Below are 19415 nucleotides of genomic sequence, written 5' to 3'. Positions count from 1 at the left end.
GCACTCATTGGATTTAGGAGATTGTCACTGAGGTGAAGCACAAGGGCTTCCCTAAAGGTCACCCATCCCAGTACTACTCCAGCATTTGCAAAACCTTCACCAAGTGTTGTGTCATATGAACCATTCATTAGAAAGCCCCTTAAGCTCATCAATTGATAAATAGGAGATATTTCCACAGCAAGTCAAATTGTGATATTGCTATTAGGATTTAATTGTGTAGTTTTTGAGTCAAACTCATTGACCCATGTTTCATGAGTAGTGATTCACATGAATCCATGTCTCATGAGAATAAATGGAACACTTGGCACTCATTGGATTTAGGAGATTGTCACAGAGGTGAAGCACAAGGGCTTCCCTAGAGGTCACCCATCTGAGTACTACTCCAGCTTGAATGAACTTAACTATAGAGTTTCCTCCATGCTTAAACCCACTCTGCTTGCAACCCCATTTGCAAAACCTTCACCAAGTGTCATGCCTTATGAACCATTCATTAGAAAGCCCCTTAAGGGTATTAGGGTCCTCACACAAAACAAATTCAGCCATGGAAAAGCATTTACCATAAGGAAAGAGTTTAATCCAACTAGACATTTTCGAAGAGAACTAGACCAAGCAACACAAGTCAAGAACAGTAGGCCATACGAAGGGAAATTGGCACACCAAACCCCACTTCAGTGAGAAATACTCATTTCCTACAACTTCCTTACTATAGACAATGATCAAAGAGGATTTGGAACAAGAAAGAGGCCAAGGGGCATAGCTACCTTAACATTAGATCCGAACAAAGGCTTGGGCAAGCCTTAGGGTCAAAGTTTTAGCCACATTTTCCCTTGGTTAATAAATGATAACATCCACACCAAGTTAGGGCCTTCACAACAAGAACGGTCCCATCCACACCAAATATAGCAACAAGTACATCTGTTATATCTACTAAGAGGAGAGCACCAGAGGTACAAACGACCCTTACAAATGGGGACAAACAAAATCAGCCATTTCAAACACAATGTCAATTGGGAAGAGTTGGAGTCTCACCCACAAGTGTAGAAGTTACAAGATTCTCAAATAGTGATAAATGCAATGAAAAATAGATCTATATCCTAATTCACAAAGTGAGGTGATTTTAGGAAATTACTTATTGCTAAATAAAGACTGCATATGCTGAACTAAGACATTGTTTCCAACAGCAAATCATGTAGTTGATTCACTAGCAAATGAAGGGTTGAAACAAAAGATGTTCATGGAAAACCATGAGATGGTAGATTAGCAAAACCCCATGGTCTGTTATATTGTTATGGCAGGCATTTCCAAAGAGTCAAGTGTTGAACTATTGGAGGGCAGTGTTCGTGCATTTGTATTCCTTCGCATGTACAAGCTTTAAATTTCAACAAGCAAACAAGCAATAAATAAATAGCAAGTTAGTGTGGAGCATGTAAGCAAAATGAATGCTGGCTTTAGCTCGAGCTGTCATCTGTTTGTTGGTCATGACACTGGTATTCTCTAACAGTTTTTTATGTTTCTGCTATGGTTCAGTGCTAATGGGAGGTAGTGAGGCTCCAGTGACCCATTTTGACATGTGGTCACAGGTCACAAACTCAAGAAAATTTTCAACATCAATAATGGTGTGAAGTTGAAAAATAACATTGATCCCAAAGAATCAAAGGTCCATGGTAGATATTTGTTCAAGAGGCAGAATTTTGGATGATTTCTTAAAGTTGAAGGTGGCGGTGAATGATACAACAATAAGAGAGTTGGTTGGATCTTATGGTGAGGTTTTGAGCATCCAAGAAAGCATTTCAGAGAGTGAAGTCAAAGGGCACGGAGACTATGGGTGGTTTGGAGATGGATAGCAATGGAGAGAGTTGAGAAATTAATCATATATATGCAGGCACTAGGAAAAATTTGCCAAGACCCTCATAAGATTATGAAACAGATTACAATCCCTCAACATAAAGGGATACTGGAGCTTCCCATTGGTTAAAAAAATACCACTTCTGGGAACAGATAAACTGATTTAGGGCTGTTGAGAGGATTAAGATAATAAAGGCATTCAAATGAAATAAGCTGGAAATTATAGTTGAGCCGATTCTTCCCTAGGTTGAGTTGGTTGGAGTCTCTAGAAATGACGTGCATATGCTAGATGGCTTATAGCTCCTCCCAACGCTAGGATGGCTCAATAGAGGTGCTTCACAAATATCTTAGTTCAGCTCACAATGTTTTGTTTTGATATTGGGTATATGGCTTTTATGCTGCTATTTAACATCAGTAGATTAGGTATTGTAATAATAGAATGTCATCTGTATTGAGTAATAGTTCTGCTATGTCTTATATAAGGGGTTGTTCACACAGTTTCTCTCTCTAATGTATGTTGCTAGTAGTCTCAGGGACTAGGCCCCGTTCAAAGATCCTCATATTTTATCTCAAAAAAAATTCTAAAACAAACATTTCCAATGAATTACACAAACAAACTGGCATGCACAAAATTTTCGTCTATTGTTTTATAATCAGTAAAGAATAAAATCAACCGGCATAAACTAATTTGCAGCACATAAGATCTTTATTTTATTAAAGGGCTGACAATTTCAAACTTACAAGCCTGTTTGCCTTTATGGTATCAAAGTTATAAGTGAACAATTTAAACAAGATTGTACGACTTATAAATTAACATCAAAGATCCATCCAAAAAGACAACTATTCAACTTCTGTGCCAGTTTTTTAAAACGGTGTCTATCATGGTTTGGCTTCCTTCTCATATACACCACCTGCATATTTCCAATTTATCACCTTCCAAATGTTCTTCAAATAATCAGGCCGTACATTTTTATACTGCATCACAAAAATTTTATTAGATTCACTGTTTCATAAGTTGAGGAAAAAAAAAACAAATTTCAAGGAGATATAAAAAGAAAACAAATACCTGCCAATTAACATGAAATAATATTATATTAAAATCCACATGTGACCACTGTATGTCAATTGGAATTAAAGTACAACTAATCACAATAGCAACAAGTGATTTCCTAAAGCAAGTCTACGAACAAAAGAAAGACAAAAACTAAAAACCTAATACAAGACAAAAACTAAAAACCTAATAGAACACTAAACTTAAATCAGAATAAACCCAAAATTGTAAATCATAAAAAAAACAAGAATTGAAAGTTTATATTATATTGAAGTCAAAAAACAACTATACCTCATTTCAACATAAACATGTACTGTGGCTAAAAAAGTACACCCACGAGTTCAAAAAATGACAGATACAACATCAGACAAATAATAACAGCAAAAGCAAAAGGTCTAAACACTACCATTATTTACAAATACAAACACATCCCTAGGTGACATGAATTTAGTCATATGAGATCCCCAAACAACTTGTAATAATAGCAACAAGTGACTTCAAGGTCTATGAACAAGAAAGACAAAAAAAGAAACACCTAATAGAAGGGCAAACTCAAATGAGTATAATACAAAAATTGTAGATCATAAAAAACTAGAAGAATTGAAGAAATACATTATATTATAGTCAATGAACAATATGCCTCCTTTAAATACAAATTATATGGTGAAAGAACCCCTACAAGTTAAAAAAACAATAGATCAAAGTGTTTAAGAACTATTCATTATTTACAAGAACATCACCCCAAGCGACAACAGATCCCCCTCAAGAAACAAAATAAGAGGGTATTTTTTATATTACCTTGTAAATTTCATTTTTAACTCCTAAATTTTCTCTCCATAACCAAACTTAATAGTAAAGCCAAGCTTGGCAATCCACCTACGTCCAAAGCTTAATATAAATAACCATCCAGTAGATACCCTTAAAGGAGGCCATGAATCTAAGGTGAAGTTAAGGTAATTTTCTTTTTGGCTGGCTCTGTAGTGCAAATATAGGAGCAAATGTCTTATAGCTGCAGATGCTTGGTGTTCTGTTAGATGATGTCTGGTGGCAAGTCCCCTTAAATCATTGCCTAAAGAGTATCTGCAATTGCAGAGAGGCTGTATTTTTGCAGCTAGTGAAAGCAATTATGTGTGTATGTCTGATAATCGATATTAAACAAAGAAGATGAATACTTCTTAAATAAGAGATTACAAAAGAACTTTCCATAAAGGACTCGGACACAATTGAGAACTAAAGACACAAAATGAAATTACTAAAAACTAACTTAACGAATTACATGACCACTATAAGCTAAATATAACAATATTACTGTAATATCCTCCCTCAATGGTTAGTCTACTAACTATAACAAGACTGCCCCAAAATTTTACAAATTTGTTTGGACTCACGGACTTGGTAAGAATGTTTGCAATTTTATCCTTAGTTACCGATTCTCTTCTGGCAGGCCTGGAGGCGGATGCGCTGTGGATGCGCCCAGGAAGCGCATCACAGTGCTGTGGATGTGTTCCCCAAGCATCTGGGTCCCAGTTTGCTAGAAAACGTCAAAACTAACATTTTTTCAACTTAAAAACTCAAAAAACATGTGGAAATGACCTTTTTTATTTTTATTTTTGCCCCTTAACCCTGAGACAGCCTTAACAGAGAAATCATTGGTTGTTTTTTTCATCTAATTTTGTTGTAAACATTGAATCATGAACTAAAGTTTGATTTTGTAATTGTAATGAATTTCTGATTTGCATTAGAACCATGAAAGACTTATATGATAGGGTTTATTAGTTTTTCAATTTGAATTTTTGTAGACTATCAATTGGAATTTAATATTTATCTTAATCAATGATGAAGTATCATACTGTCAAATGACTTAATTTTGTATATTTCTTTCATTTCTTTGCATGTGTATGTGTGTGTGTGTGTGTCCTAACCACCACCCCCTGCCCCCAACCCCCAAAAGAAAAAAAAAATGTGGCCGCACATCTGCATCTAAATCAACAACTTGGGTTTTATCCTTAATTGGCACATATTGCAACCTCATATATCCATCTTCTACAAGTTGGTGTACCAAATGACAATGAATCTCCACATGTTCATACACTCCTGGAAGACAGAGTTTTGGCAAGCTTTGGCACCCCTCAATTGTCACAAAACAAGGGGAAAGGCACGAATTATGACATTTTCATGTTAGAAAGCATTTTTTGAAGCCAACCTAACTCGCATGCTGATTTGACGGTTCCCTCATACTCAATTTTTGACAAGGAGACTAAAAACATACCCAAAATTAGACTTTCTATCATCAACAAAATCTATCCAATCTGTATCAGTAAAATCAATCAGCTGAGATCTTTGCTTCAATTGTAGAAAATGTCAAATTAAGGTCTTCCTTCCACATATCTAAGTACTTTCTTTGCTACGACACAATGTTCTGCCTTTGGGGTTGTCATGAAAGAATAAATGGAACTTACAACATAGCTCAAATTAGGTCTAGTGGTCATAAAATAGATGAACTTGCCTACTAGTTCCTGAAAGCTGACCCATTGACCACTGATGAGTCTAATTCAGCTGGAAGGTTCAGCCCTTTCTCCATTGATGTAGACAGGACTTTGCAATCTATTAGACTAAACTTGTCTAGCAACCTCCTAGCAAATATAGACTAAGAAATGAAAATACTACCACACGTCTACTAGACTTCCAACACTGGACAATAATGCGGAAGGCCTAAATTTTTCATATCAAAAGCATGACACAAATTATGTTCCCTACTACTAGTAATGATAAATCATAATATCGCTGACACAGATGATAAGAAAAATGTTATCACTGCCAATCCTTTTGATGCATAGATTGGGATCTGAAAGGCTTCACCCAAAGGCATGTGCATCCAAATGCCTATCAATCTTTGTTACCATGCCATGTGCCTACTTTATACCCTATAGAGCCTTCTGCGTGCCTTATGCCCCTTGCCTGCAACCTTAAAACTTTAGGTTGCATCATGCATACTTCTTTCTCCAGATCTCCATTGAGGAAGGCACTCTTCACATCCACTTAATCGATTTTCTAGCCAAACTGTGCTCTACACAGATGGCGCTCATCATTGTTGCAGAAGCAAAGGTGTTCTCATGGTCTATTCTCTCTCTACAAGAATGCTTACCCACCACCAACTATCCTTTGTATTTGTCAAGTGCTCCATCAGCTATCTACTTGACCATGTACACCCTTCTGCAGCTAATGGGTTCCTCCCTCATGAAAGATCTAGAAGAACCCAAATTTGGTTCTTCAAAAGACTATGATGTGCAAATTCCACAGCTTTTCCACATTTCGGTTTATATTTTAGCCCCCAAAAAATCTAGGGGCTCACGAACATTCTAAATGTTGGCAATAATAGCATAAACTCAAGTATCTAGAAGATCTATCCTCTACTAGTTCATTATCCCAAACATCAATGAGATTTGCCCACCACTTAGGCTGCAAGGAAGATGCATATTGTTCCAAATCAATATGATCACCATGACTTGGGTTGTCTGGAATGAAATCATCTAGGTGGTGGTCTATGAGGAAAATTTGTTGGTATGGATACCTATCTAGGAGATTTCACAAGAAAATCCTCAGAATACCCCCTTTAGATAGAGCTAATGGAAGCCAAACACCCAGTCTGAAGCCTTAAAAGGCTGATTTTCAAGACCATTGATCAGAGAATAGAGCTGAAAAGGCCTGCCTTCATCAATTATTACATCCCTATTGAATGTCAGACAATCAATATGCACATCAATCAACCTATAGGTCTTATGATTTTCAATTTCCCTTGTATCAGCTTCTGACTTTTGTTATCCAGTTTGGTTCTCTTGTCATTTGGAATCCAAACATATGCAGTAGAACCAAAACCCTTCAGATAGTTGATTGTCGGTTTAGTCCCAAACCAAGCTTCAACCAGGGTGGACTTCTTGACAGCCTGTGGGAGACCTAAAAAGGTATACTAAAGTGTATACCACCTGAACCCAGAACTTCTTTGGAACACTCTTGGCTCTCCAACATATATCATGTCATCTTCATACTAGTAAGGACCGCAATTAGAATAGAAGACAATAAACTTGTTGGAACAGAATTCACCCCCATTATCTAACCTGATAATGATGAATACACATCCTAACTCTTTTTCAACTAAGGCTTTAAGCTTCTGAAATTCATTTAACATGTCTCACTTTGCTCTAAAGGAAATCACCCACATTTCCCTATTGATATCATGTGCAAAAACAAGAAAATATCTAGCAAAAGTGACCAATGCAATATTTTATTGGTCCACAAAAATCTACATTAACCATCTAAATGACCTTAGAAGTTCTCACAATTTGTCTTTCCGAAAATGGAGTGCTGTATTGCTTCCCTTCTTAGCAAGCTCGCACACACTTCATCTTATGTTTAAGACCAGGTAAGCCTTTACCATATTCTCAAGTCAACTAAGCAAAAGTTAGGGTAAGATGTCCGTAACATTGATGTCAAAGAGTACTAATAGATAAACTCTTTGTAACCAACACATACCCCTCAGACTCTCCAATATCGAACAGTCAATATAACCCATGATCTTTAATGCCAACTGTAATGGTTTTCTTGGACTCCTTATCACAATAAAACACTTATGTGCACTAAACATGTCGTCCAACTGGGGACAATTGTGCATAATCTGACTCACTAAGAGCATATTTAGTTTTATGCCCAAAACAAAGCATATATTTGAGTAACACAAGAATTTTCCTCCAGACATTATCTAGACATTGTCCTTGTTGACACGTGTATAGTCTTCACGGACCCCGAAGATTACTAAATTGAAGCAAGCCTCTATTGAGAGCCTCCCTCATCAGATATTTTATTGCTATCTATAGACCACCTTCATATGGCCAAGTTTACCACAATAGTGGCATTTGATATATTTTAGATTCTTTGATGAGTCATTAGGTTTGCCTTGTCTTTTTTTCCCAAATGTCTTGTCTTTTCTTTTGTCTACAATTGTAAAAGCATATTCCATATTGGTTATCTCATTATTGTTGTCAAATTGCTTCTTACACCTATCCTATTACAAGAGCTTCCTGCACAGATCGTCAAACTTCAAATAAACATTGGTAGAGGTGGTGCTCGGAGTTTCAGTGAAATGCTCATAGGATCATGGTAAGCTTTTTAGCACAATAATCACCATATCCTATTCTTCCATCTTGTGACCAATGACCTCCAATTGATCATGAAGATCTTTGATTTCATTAAATGATCCTACAAAGGCACCTTGACCTCCATCATAATCAAGAACATATTTCTAACTTTCAAATTAATAAATTGCTGATTTTATTAATGAATTTCTGATTTTATATTTTTTCTTGTTTTTATGTTTCTAAATTGTAAATTTGCTAGATTATTTTCAATTTTTGTAGATATTTATGAGACATTTGACAGCACACATTAACAGATGATGCAAGCAATTCATAGTCAGGACCCTAATTTGGGATTTTGAGGGGAGCACATTAGGGCCATTCTGGAGCAGTGATGGAACACCATCAAGACCCCATTTCATATGGCAGCCTACACTCTAAATCCCAAATGGTATAGAACAAGAACAAGGAGAGTGAACTTTAATCATCTGCATTAATCAAATAAGGAAGTTTTGGCAAGAGGTGGCAGACCTCTTTCTTGTACATAATATGAATTTCTAGGTTCAGAATAAAACAAACCAATATATGGTTTCAAACTAATTAAAGTGATTGATGTACTTAGACAATCAACAACCTGCATAGCTAGCACAATTAAGATGCAATTATGAGTGACATACATGATAACTCATGAATGACACCGTTTCATACCGGCTGTACGAAGGACCGATGACATGATGGTCAGCTAAGTCCACCCATCATCATGTAACCATCTTTAATATTTGCATTGCAATAAATTGCATCCATCCACTACATTACCATACAATACAATGCACTACATTATACATCCATTACTTGCACATAATTCATAATTACGGATCATTGTATTCAATACTTATCCATGGCATTTCATAATAATTCCATACCTGCATCGAGGCATCAAAGATATCTTATTTTATTTTATCCTTATTGGATCTGCTCATATCAAGCACTGGCCATCTTGGCTATTCTCAGGTTGCAAGCATAAATTGTCTAATCAGAGATGGCATCATTTGCAAGCATTAAGAAGAAATATCACAGGTTGCACGTCTGGCAAGATTAAATCAGAAATAGAAATTAGATCACTGATGTGATCTTCATACTAGCTGCAAACATTCAATCACTGTAAGTGTCTCCGGTGATCATCTTGAATATTCAGATTGTCATATCAGATAACACTGAGGATGTGATTGCAAACACAAACATCATAATTGCGTATTAATATTGTCGCGCCAGATACAGCGATAATTGAGTTATTTCAGTTTATTGCATATTCCATCTGCTACATCAGATGCAACAAATATCGGTAATTTGTATATTCAAAACATTCTATAAATCATTTCTTGTACAGATTTAGACATTTACATATTTTTGCCACAGCAATTTTTATATTAGATTTCCAAACTGTACATAATATCAGTAATCTCAAAGATACAATCCTAAGGATCCTATCATAGTGTCCCTAAATCCCAAAAAACCAAAAAGAGGACATTACAATTGGTATCAAAGCCAGATTTCCTGCATAAAAAGTGAATGAGCGACAAAGTACTCAAAACATACAGCAGAAGGAAAGCAGGACAAAAGAACAAACAAATGAGCAAGGAAACGTCACCAACAAAATGGACCAATTCTTAACTGAACAAAGGGAAATTCAAAAAAGCTCACTCAATTGATGTGCTGACACATAAAACCCTAAATCAAATCCCCGAAAGCAATAACAATGGAGGAAGAAACAGTCAAGGAGTAATTACAAAACAAAAGCCTAAAAAATGATCTCCAACATGGAATTCCCAATTTTACACCACAAATAGAACAGATTGAAAGAGCAGAACCTTCATTAGCTCGCTACAATAACAGTTCGCGCAAGATTGAAAGGAAGGTGATCTTCAAACGGAAATAGCATTCAAAGAATATTTGGATCTAAGAATGAGATAATGGAACTCTCAGAGTTTAAAAAACAGGTAGGAAAATTAAACGTTACATACTTTGATGGGTCGACAAAAACAACTTCTAGGACACGGGTGTAAAAATTCAACTACTTCCAATTGACTAAAATGACAAGGGGAGAAGCTATCAAACATATGCATTGGTCCTCCTAGATGGTGTGTTATTCTACAACGATCGCTTGGAAATATAATAGCACTGCCTATTTGGTATGTGTTTTTCAAATGCAGCAACCTCTTATATTTATATGAGAAAGAGTCAATAACAGGCATGTTCCTTCATGGAACATGTCGAAGGGATATGCCTACTCATTAACATAATGACAGTCATTGTAGCTATATATATATATATATATATATATCTTTGCTACAATTTATCCGACTGAAGATTCAAAACATCAACACTCCCTCTAAGCTGCAAAGGATAAACACATTCTTAGGTATTACCTCAATGCAATATCAAGTTGGCAATATTAAGGATATCTTTGATTAGAAGATATCGACCATTTAGATATCATCTCATGATATCAAGCGTAATGGCCTTCTGAATGTCAAGTCATGTGACATTCACCAAGTACTTTGAGAAATGATATTAAGTGCAATGGCCTCCTAAATGTCAAGTCACATGCCATTCACCAAGTACTCTTTGATAATGGCCTTCTGGATGTTGAGTTGCAAGATATTCACCAAATACTGAGTGATGGCCTCCTGAACATCAAGTTGCATGATATTCACCAAGTACTTTGTGTAATGGCCTCCTGAACATCAATTTGCATAACATTCACCATATACTCAGAATGTTTATAAGGTATCTGCACACTCGTTCTCATAATGTGTACCATATAAACATTTATGGTCCGTTTAAGGAACTTAATCCACCATGCAAAGTATAATCTATCATGATTTGCATAGATATCGTAAGATATCCATCATAATAGAAAATCAAGTTATTGTAAGATCGTCACTTTTCAATAGCTTCTGCAAATACAAGTGATAACCATGAGGAAGTGACTCAAGTCGTCACTTCCTCATGATGTACACAGGGGGTAGGCCCATTAAAACCATATAGTCACACACACAAGCTATTGAAATCCCTCTGAATATCAATCATTTGGGCTCCTCATCCAAAGTTGCTTTGAAGAAGTGTCAAAGTCCCTCTGAATCTAAAGTCGATCTCCTTTTCCCGCAAGAACATTCTCAAAGGAAAAGATCAAGGCACATAGTTCTTATAGTACATATAGAAATACAAATAAGAATTTTAATATTGATTAGGATGTTAGTGGTTTATCTCATGTCTATTACTTACAACATAAATGATTATAACATAACTCTCTATTTTATATTTTCAACAATAAAATTAAGATAACATAATACTTAACTTTATTCATAATTAATCCATAACATGTATGTGTGTGTGTGTGTGTGCGCGCGCGCGTGTGTATATATATATATGAATTGATTGATTTATAACATTGAAATAAAACATAAAATATATCATACCTTCACCAAGAATCAATTTGGCACTTGTCCTCTTTGCATTCAACTTATAAGTTATTACACTGGGAATTGATTTATGGTTTTGCACTTACTAAACATCCTACTTATATCCTGTGTGTTCAGTCATAGCCCCGATGCCTTAGTTCTTGTGCAGATTTGATGATGCCTTGACGGCGGTCCCACAGTCCTCTTATTCTGTATATTACGACTAGCCTTTTTTTTTAAATATTTGGCGTGCATGTACCACATTAAAGGGGTTGATAAGAGTTGTTTGTCCCAATGTTATGTTGTTGAAGATCAGCTCAATGTTAAATATTCAATGGATGTTGTCTTCCTCTGTATTCACACCAAACAGGGAATTGGACTTCTTTTCCAAGGTTCCTCCATCTATGTGATGTCATCCACGTAGGTGTCACTCAAAGAAAATTAAACACATAGACTTTACTAGTATTCCAAGTAAGATAACAAAACACAATCCAATGAAATAATATATGCGTCGCCAAGAGAAAAGGTGAAAATGGTACATGCTTGTTGCAAATATTTTGACAAAATTCAAAGAAAACTCTCAACACATCTAAGAAGAACCAAGACACGGTGGCATATTCTTTTATTATTCATTTCCTTCTCAATGAATAGTTCTTCCACGGTGTATTACCCACAATGCTGTCATATTTTCTATATCCTGCTTACTTATTCCTTCTCCTGTTTGATGTGTCATTTCCTAAATGGACTTTCTTATAGCCCATCACTTGTGGGGATGGCCTTATGTTCGCACTTTTCCACAAGGGCACTTTACTTCAATCATTAATCTTCAATGCAAATAGTAATGAGCCTAGACTCTCAATGCTTCTTACATTTGCAATTTGGCTCTAATACCATGTTATTTCACGAGGATCACTTGCAAATATAATAGCACTGCTTATTTGGTATGTGAATTTCAAATGCAACAACCTCTTATATTTATATGAGAAAGAGTCAAGAATATGGGACATTTCTATTCATTAACATAATGACAATAATTATCATTATATATGTATATATACATCTCATGTATAGTACTAAATATATATAAATATCTTTGGTACAATTTGTCCGAGTGAAGCTACAAAACATCAACATGGAGTAGCCCGTGAATGGTGGTATCAAGGGATGATAACAATGGGGCATTCCAAAATCACCTCTTACATAGAATTTACAAAGAAACTAAAATGGAGGTTTGTTAAAAAAAAGAGAAGGAAAGGTCCTTTTATAGTCCAAGATAACAAACATATGCTTTTAGGCCTACACAGAGTGTGAGCGATATGAGACAACCCCATACTCCTTGCAAGAGGCACATAATTGTACCTCAAACAAAGCATACATACCCTACCCCCAGTGAGATTTGAACGTGTAACCTAATAGTTCAAGTTCTCCACCACTAGGCCAGTAAAATCCCACGCTACATTTCAAAAAATTGGCTCAAATTAGACAGAGAAATTTAATTGATAAGCACATGACAGAGTTTCAAAGAGTCTCAATTCTACTCACAAGCATACCAAAATGACACTTGATCATACTCTTTATGGATGGCTTACAAGACCCGCTAGAAGGTTTGGTCACGACATTAGACCCTAGCTCCCTACAAGAAGCCATCAAGAAAGCAATAGACATAGACTTGGGATTTACCAAAAGAAGGTTGACTTGAAGAGGCATCAACTCCCAAAGAATCTAATGTACCAACTAATCAAAAAATCCCCAAAAAATTAGGCTCTACTTTGAAACAAGGCAAGAACTAAGGAGACAAAAACAATGTTTTACTTGTAAAGAACAATGAATCTCTAGACCCGTTTGGTTCACCTTGAATTTGATGAGGAATATGCTTTACCTACATTTGGTTGTACCAATATCTTATGATTCGAATCAGGTTGAATAAAAGTTCAGTGTGTTTCTTGGAGCTACTATCCGAGGATGTCGGGCTAGTTGTTCTCAGTGGATGTCCGTGAATCCCAAACAATTCTAAGACCCACATGGGATCTGACTTTTGTCAAGGGCCAAGATTCAAGCGTGGATGGATGCTTAAACGCCACAGAACACCATCTTGCACAGCCTTCTCAACCATCATTGCTGAAAAGCTCTCTCTTGACTAGGCCTCTGCGGATTGTGGGCAAAATCCAAAATGTGGAGGCAGAATTGGAGCAGAAGGTAGAGAGAGCAAGAGGGTTTTATGTGTACAATAATGTGTTTGGAGTGGGGAGTCTGCCTCCGCTCAAAACCCTCACATCACTAAAGGATCTCCATTTGTCTAAAATGTCGGCTTGCCCTTCGTCTCTCTCTTTCTCCACATATTTCCTACTCAAGATCGCCTCTACACCTTCCACTCTATCACCTGTCCATTTCATAAGTATATTTCTTAGTTATACTATTTTCATTTAAATTTTAGGATTAGCTTCCGAGTACATTAATCACACGGGTTTGTAGGCGAAATCCTTTCAGCGGATCCAAAATATTATCAAATATGCAAAAGGGAAATGGGAATTGGAATTGCCAAATCCAATTCCAGCTTAGGTGGAATATCAAATTCTCATTTTGGGCACAAAATGGGATATGAAATCCAATTCACAATTCCACTTTGCACATCCAAAATGCAGATTAATTTTTTTAGGAATTAGCTGCTTCCAATTCCGGTTGAATTCCAACAAACAAATAGGCCCTTACATCTTGTTTATGAGCACCGATTATTATCTTCATTGGCTAAGCTAAAGAAGAGATCTCTCAATTACAAAGAGTGATTCAAGTATACCAAGTGGTTTAAGGTATACCAAGCTATGCCCCACAAAGTTTCGGGAAGGGGATGTTTTAGGGGACAGGGGCGTGTTTCTGGTACGAGTATGGGTCGAAGCCAAAATTTAGGGGACAGGACCTCTGGGGACAGCGATTAAAAACATAAGGGATTTTTTATATATATAGAGACAATTCAAATATGCATATCATAACATTGATAAACTATTCACCGTAGACAATTTTATAAGATCAATACATGGAATATTATCAAATGGCAAATACTAAGTACTTCTATTATAACAATATCACATACATATATAGCAAAAATCAAAATGCCTAAAGGTTCCAAGTATCATGCTGAAATAAAGAGAAGTCGAACTAAAATAGTTAGTAAATACTAAATGCAATCTTTCCTCACTAAACACAATCTTTCCTCTCTATGGCTACTGCACTTAAGTTTTTTTCCTTCCTCTTAGCAAGTATGTCAAATCTAAAAATGATTAGAAGAGTTAGTGTTTGAATGGACCAAACATGGGTTGCATATTTTTATTATGTCTTTAAGACAACTAGGGGTCGCTCAAACAGCAAAAATTAGAGAAAAATGATTTTTGGGGGAGCATTTTGCCTTTACCAAATTGGCTAGAAAAAAAGGACGGCCAACAGTTTCGAGGACAGATAGAATAGTACAATAATAGATAATTTGTCTATTATTAGTTAATGGTTATCTATTGTAAATATCTAATAAGCTTTAGTTTGCTTTCGTTTTTTGCTTTCTCTAGAATAGAATGTTTCTATTCTTTACGATCGTTTCCTAAGGAAACATCGTCTCATTCTTTTGTATAAATTGACCTTTCGGTCTCTGTTAATATCAAGCAAGTATTTACCAATTACTTCCGTAATATAGAGGACGGAAAAAACGTCCCTAGTACTGCTGATCGTCCCCAAGTTTCCTGTCAAAAAAATTGGCCATTTCGGGGATGTTACCAAATTTGCCAAAAAGGGGACAAGCCAAGGGACGGCCAAAATCCGTCCCTTCGTCCCCAATACGGGTATGACCCCAAAACCATAGGGGACCCATCCCTGTGGAACACAGATACCAAGTGGTTTAAGGTGTTAAAAAACCCGATTATGAATCAGTTTGAGATGCATCTTATCAAAGTGTTTCTCCATTCATGAATCACAAGTATATGATGAGAATTGGCTTATCCTCTCAAGGCATCAAAGACATCTTATTTTATTTTGTCCTTATTGGATCTGCTCATATCAAGCGTCAGCCATCTTGGCCACTCTCAAGTTGCAAGCATAAACTGTCTGATCAGGGGCACTATTTTCAAGCATTAAAAGTATCTATCATAGGCGTCAAATCACAGATTGCACCTGTCCAAAGATTAAATCAGAAACAGTTATTATTAGATAGCTGACGCGATCTTCATGCTTACTGCAAATATTAATCACTGTAAGTGGTTCCAGGGATCATCTTGCATATTCAGATTATTGTATCAGATACCACAGAGGATCCATTGCAAACGCAACCATCATAATTGCATATTAATATTGTTATACCAGATGCAGAAAGGATTGTGATATTTCAATTTATTGTATATTCCATCTGCTGCATCAGACACGCCAAATATCAGCAATTTGTACATTCAAAGCATTCTATGAATCACTTCTTGTACATATTTAGACATTTATACATTGTGGCCACCATAGTTTTATATTAAATTTCCAAGCTGCACATAGTATAGCAATCTCAAAGATATAATTCTAAGGAGTCTGTCATAATCCCAAATAACCAAAAAGGGAATATTACAAAAAGTGCCTCAATATAATGTTGAAAAAGTGAAGAATGGCTTTGTGAAGGCCCTTGAAGAAATTTATAGTGAGGAGTTTACCAAACTTAAACCTTTGTGAATCTGTGTGTCCCAACATTCAATAGACTAAAGGCAAGGATGGATAGAGCTACATCAGCTCAAACATGCATTAGCTTTGAGGATGCTTGCCACTTCTCTCCATTCGCAGGTTGCTAGTTCCCCTGTTGCAGAGAGGAATTGTTCTGCATATAGCTTCACAGAGTCAGTCATGAGTAAACTAGACAACCATAGAAGCTGTTGATTGAGCCTATCGCTTTGTGGCTTCAAGATCAATAAACTCTTGAGCATCATCAAATTCTAGCTACTATTGGGATGTTAATCTGGAAGATGTGGAGGCACATGATGTATTGCTTTGGGTTCCTTTGGATCAATGTCAGACAACCTCTCATAGTGGCAATAACTTTGACTCCAATTTTGATGTAGTGTTAAGAGATGATGCTTATAGGCGATTGCATATACCTATACTTTGACATTTTGTAGTTGAAATTTGCAGCCTTTAGGCATTCTGTTGTAATTTTTATTTAATACATATACACATTGTTAATGAATGCAATACAAAACCTCAATTGAATTGTGGTATTATGTCTTAAAATTCTGTAATGTATGTGATGATTGCATTATTGATGCTACATAATTCCCTATTTTTTTAATTGTCACCCTTGTCATCTCCTAAAAACTGGCGTACCTATCATCCCCAGCCCAAGAAACGTGGCATAACATAGGTTAAGATTGTTTTGTACAAGAATATGCCTTCTTGGGAACCTTAAATAAGTGGACACTTTACTAGTCCATTTCAGATCATTTACCGTCCTATGCTAAAATAACCTCCCTAGCTTGTGATAATAGCCATCTTAGGAACAACTGAAAAATGTCCTCGTGAGTAGACAAAACTTTTAGTTTTACACTCAACATCTAAAGTGAGGTTCTCTTCAAAACCTGATTACAACTAGATTCAAACTAGGGAAAGAGAAGCTAACTTTAAAATGTCGATCTTCACAAGGTAGTTATACTTCTAAACCCACACATTTCCTCGCATCACAACCTTTGCAAAAGAGAAAACTTGGCTTGTTGCTTCTGTATTCAAGTTGTTCAAGCAACACGCCACCTACATCATAACTTGCAGCCTCTATCATCTTCAACTCCTCACAGCCCATTCAATACAAAGAAACTCAAAAACAATAAGTCATTAGTTACAAGCATTAATTCTTTGAGACACATTAACAACCCTTATCTCATTGTCAAAACATCTAAAGTAGTTAATTCTTTGAGGCACATTAGCAACCCTTATCTCATTGTCAAAACATCTAAAGTAGTTGCTTATTATATCTAGATTTATCAAAGGCCACACCTATGATCTTTAATCATGTCATTACTAATCATACCTCTATATCTCCTTAAACTTACATGGTGTGTACCAGTAAATTAACCTTCTAAAACACCAATGATAATAATCTATGCATTCAATATGTGGTTATATAGAAAGTGCATACTTTGTTAAAAATTTATTTTATTTTCTACATGTTATTTCCTAATATTATCAAGCATGACTTAGAAAGATCTACATAAAATCCTATATCAGTTAAAATTCCTCTCAGATCTGTAGGAGCTTACAAAGTGGAAAATAAATTTGGAACAAAACCGGCTCCATGTCACCATACAAGGTATTGTATTGTGCAAATATATCTACAGGTCACAGAACCCTTGGGGAATTAACATCAGAGAAAGTTCTGATTAAGAAAACCCTTGTGAAAAAACTTGAAGAGGCACCCCTTCACAATCTTGTTTCTTGTATCTCATGCATTTAGTGTTATGAACATAAAAAATACCACCATATCCAAGCACCGACCAAAATGGGCTGATAAATCTCTGATATAAAGCATGTTACTATGCCAAAGACAAAAAGCTTACAAACAGCAAGTAAAAAATCTTGTGAAGCAGCTCATTTTTAGAACATCTAAACAAAGAGGCATATTACTCTAAACAATGATCAAATAAACAAGTTAGCTCTAAAAAATATTAACATCTTTACCTGCAAATAATATGCATGCTCCCATACATCTATTCCCAGTAGTGGAAGCAAACCCTTTGTCACCAGAGGGTCCTGAACAGATCAGCAAATCAGAAATAAAGTTATTAAATATAATTCAAAACCAAGCAAATATATATAACATATTGACACCATGCATCTCGAGAAAGCTAGAGAGCTATTCTTGAATCCTCTTCAGCACAAGACAATTATGGAGATTAAAGAGCAAAGTGCATACTATAATCATAAAGAGACTCTAAAAATATGTGGGACTAAATATACAACATCATAGAGTTCTAAAAACCAGTGTGTAAAAGGCATGCACAATAATTATATAAGAAAAATAAAAAAGCAAGATTTTCATTTATCTCATATGGGAGAGGAAATCCTCATAAAATGCGGTATCTTAAAGAGGATATATATTTAATTTATCATCACTAATCAATGTTTTTTCTCAGAGAATTATATCAGTAAACTAACACTGGCCAATCAAAATAAAGTTTAACAGTATATTGCCATTATGGTGTGCCCGACAATGATATTCACATCTAAAATATGAGGGAAAAAACCATATTAAGGTCCACGATTAACGAAGACAGATTGCTATGACTCAGAAAGTTCAATCAATTATAAAAGAAAAGTACTTGAGTAGAAATCTAGGTTATAAATAGTGACTAACACAGTGCAAAAGGAAGGTGAACAAATACAGGAGCTGATGACTGTCAAATAGAAGACAATGAAATAACCTTACAATGGAAGGACCCCTCTAGGAAACATGTTAATGCAGGTAAAGAAAACGACCATGAAAAGTCAAAATTCTTACATGTCTACAACAAGGCTTGGCCAGAACCACCAACAACAACATCATTATCACAGCAACAGAACCCAAACAAGATACAAGAAATTTTGTAAAGTAACATTTGGACAAGGAATCTAACTCGACAAACTTAGGAAAAAAAATGTTGCTCTTAGAGCTTTTCTAAACATCCAAGAATGATAAGCCACTACTGGCAGAGAAAAAACTAGTTATACATGTTTGTCTACACAACTAGTAACACAAACAACGGGAATGCTCTTGACACTAAATCAAATAAGACAGTTCGACCTGCAATGAGGCTACAAAGCCTAAGATGCTATGGTACTAATGCGAAAGAGGAACACCGTCTCATTGATATGTCTCTCTCAAGGCATATATCAATTGTTCTTTGTGGACTTGTGATCCATACAATTAGAAAGGAAAGCTTAATGAAGGAA

The 19415-nt window shown here is 35.8% G+C and overlaps 1 protein-coding gene across 2 annotated transcripts in view; it reads right to left on the bottom strand.

Moving 5' to 3' along the window:
• Positions 1-1316: 1316 nt before the first annotated feature.
• Positions 1317-19415, bottom strand: part of LOC149565732 (superoxide dismutase [Mn], mitochondrial-like) — a 29977-nt gene continuing 11878 nt past the window's right edge. Inside the window, exons 5-7 of one of the 2 annotated variants that reach the window (XR_016362067.1) lie at positions 18165-18236; positions 2591-2820; positions 1317-1465 (exon numbers count right to left, since the gene is read on the bottom strand). Coding sequence is in view for 1 of the 2 variants with exons in the window: in XM_089819229.1 (XP_089675355.1) it covers positions 2725-2820; positions 18165-18236 (168 nt within the window). In the remaining variant the exon portion in view is untranslated. Of the gene's footprint in view, positions 1466-2532; positions 2821-18164; positions 18237-19415 lie in introns of those variants that run through there. The other variant, XM_089819229.1, reaches the window with a different exon arrangement.

This window comes from Cupressus sempervirens, chromosome 3 (assembly GCF_028749045.1).
Source record: "Cupressus sempervirens isolate cs-2001-9-10 chromosome 3, ASM2874904v1, whole genome shotgun sequence".
In the NCBI taxonomy this organism is placed as follows: Eukaryota; Viridiplantae; Streptophyta; class Pinopsida; order Cupressales; family Cupressaceae; genus Cupressus; species Cupressus sempervirens.
The sequence above is the reverse complement of the archived record's forward strand: the minus strand, read 5'-3'. Positions and strand labels throughout refer to the sequence as shown.